Source organism: Limulus polyphemus, unplaced genomic scaffold, assembly GCF_000517525.1.
Source record: "Limulus polyphemus unplaced genomic scaffold, Limulus_polyphemus-2.1.2 Scaffold8748, whole genome shotgun sequence".
In the NCBI taxonomy this organism is placed as follows: domain Eukaryota; kingdom Metazoa; phylum Arthropoda; class Merostomata; order Xiphosura; family Limulidae; genus Limulus; species Limulus polyphemus.
Window position 1 is genome coordinate 24,744 of NW_013674358.1, and position 2,035 is coordinate 26,778.

A 2,035-nucleotide genomic window follows, 5' to 3' on the forward strand; every position below is an offset into this window, starting at 1 on the left:
ATGTGTTGTGGTCTTTCTTTTATGTATTGCGTTATGACGTTTTGTGCAAAATCTGTATGTGATGGAGAAAAATGGATATCATTTTCGGATTCAGCATACAGGAATTACTGTAGAACATGTTAAAATATTCAAGACAATAAAATCATCGCTGGCCTGTGTAATATTTACCGTGTGTTACTAGGATACACACACTGAACGTAGTTACTTGTGTGATACTCGAACTGAATGTAATACTTACTTGTGTGCTACAAGAAGACACAGACACTGTCCAAATAAACAACCCAGAAGAAACAAGGTCATCGTGAGGGTTGTGAGCCAGCTCTGATCACATACTAAGTCCCACTGAAAGAAGATATTAGAACACATTAATACACTATATGTCCACTACATTTAATGATAAAATAAATATAAGATATTTGTCAACTATGTTACTGACATGATAGAAGAAGAAAAATATATCTTTGCCTTTTTAAAACGACTATGTTCAAACAAATAATCTGATGACAAAAAACGTTCTGCTATTTATGATAATAGAAGAACAACGTCATTTTTATTTGCACGTGTCAAAAACAAAAAGAATTGCAATAAGTGCCCGCGACTTTTTAAATAAGTGGCCTTGACCTTTTAGATAAATGGTCTTGACCTTTTAGATAAGTGGCCTTGACCTTTTAAATAAGTGGATGTGACCTTTTAGACAACTGGTCTTGACCTTTTAAATAAGTAGCTGTGATCTTTTAGATAAGTGGCCTTGACCTTTTAAATAAGTGGATGTGACCTTTTAGATAACTGGCATTGACCTTTTAAATAAGTGGATGTGGCCTTTTAGACAACTGGTCTTGACCTTTTAAATAAGTAGCTGTGACCTTTTAGATAAGTGGCCTTGACCTTTTAAATAAGTGGATGTGACCTTTTAGATAAGAGGCCTTGACCTTTTAAATAAGTAGCTGTGACCTTTTAGGTAAGTGGCCTTGACTTTTTAAATAAGTAGCTGTGACCTTTTAGATAAGTGGCCTTGACCTTTTAAATAAGTAGCTTGACCTTTTATATAAGTGGCCTTGACCTTTTAAATAAGTGGATGTAACCTCTTAGATATGAGGCCTTGACCTTTAAAATAAGTGGATGTGACCTTTTAGATAAGAGGCCTTGACCTTTTAAATAAGTAGCCTTGACCTTTTATATAAGTGGCCTTGACCTTTTAAAAAGTAGCCTTGACCTTTTAGATAAGTGGCCTTGACCTTTTAAATAAGTAGCCCAAGCATTTACTTTTAAGGTTAAAATAACACAACATACAGGTACTGGGATAGTATTGGTATTTTGAACTTGACCAACAACTTATGAGTAAGTGCTCTAAATGTAAATGTAGCTGGTAGTTAGTAGGAGAAGATTGTCCATTGTCATTACACACTCATAGTTGAAAGCAAGAAGCCTTCTGAGGAGTAAACTTGAACCTTTCAATCTGCATCCAAGTATGCTAATCACTGGGCCACGCCCGGTACACAAAAGATTATTGGAAATGACGTGTCTGAATTTTAATAAAATATTTATTATTTTAAAGAAATTTAACGAGTCGTAATATGGTTCGACGTGACCTAGTTATCAGTGTGCCCGGATAATGAATTCAAGAATACATGATTTGTTTTCGCAAAAACGCGATCCGCCCTTTTTGAGCTGTGTGTTCGTTATAAAAACTTGAAGGTAAAATTCAAGTGTTCATCCAGATAAGAGTAGATCAAGGGTTGGTAAAATTGAACTGTTCATCCAGATAAGAGTACACCAAGGATTGGTAAAATTGAACTGTTCATTCAGATAAGAGTAGACCAAAGGTTGGTAAAATTGAACTGTTCATTCAGATAAGAGTAGACCAAGGATTGGTAAAATTGAACTGTTCATCCAGATAAGAGTAGATCAAAGGTTGGTAAAATTGAATTGTTCATCCAGATAAGAGTAGACCAAGGATTGGTAAAATTTAACTGTTCATCCAGATAAGAGTAGACCAAGGGTTGGTAAAATTGAACTGTTCATCCAGATAAGAGTA

General features: G+C 34.9%; 1 protein-coding gene across 1 annotated transcript in view; it reads right to left on the reverse strand.

Moving 5' to 3' along the window:
• Positions 1-342, reverse strand: part of LOC111083248 (organic cation transporter protein-like) — a gene marked incomplete at both ends in the record, with an annotated part of 19,588 nt that extends 19,246 nt beyond the window's left edge. The window contains one exon of the mRNA XM_022379625.1: positions 239-342. Within this exon, the coding sequence (XP_022235333.1) occupies positions 239-342 (104 nt within the window). The remainder of the gene's footprint in view (positions 1-238) is intronic.
• Positions 343-2,035: the final 1,693 nt, after the last annotated feature.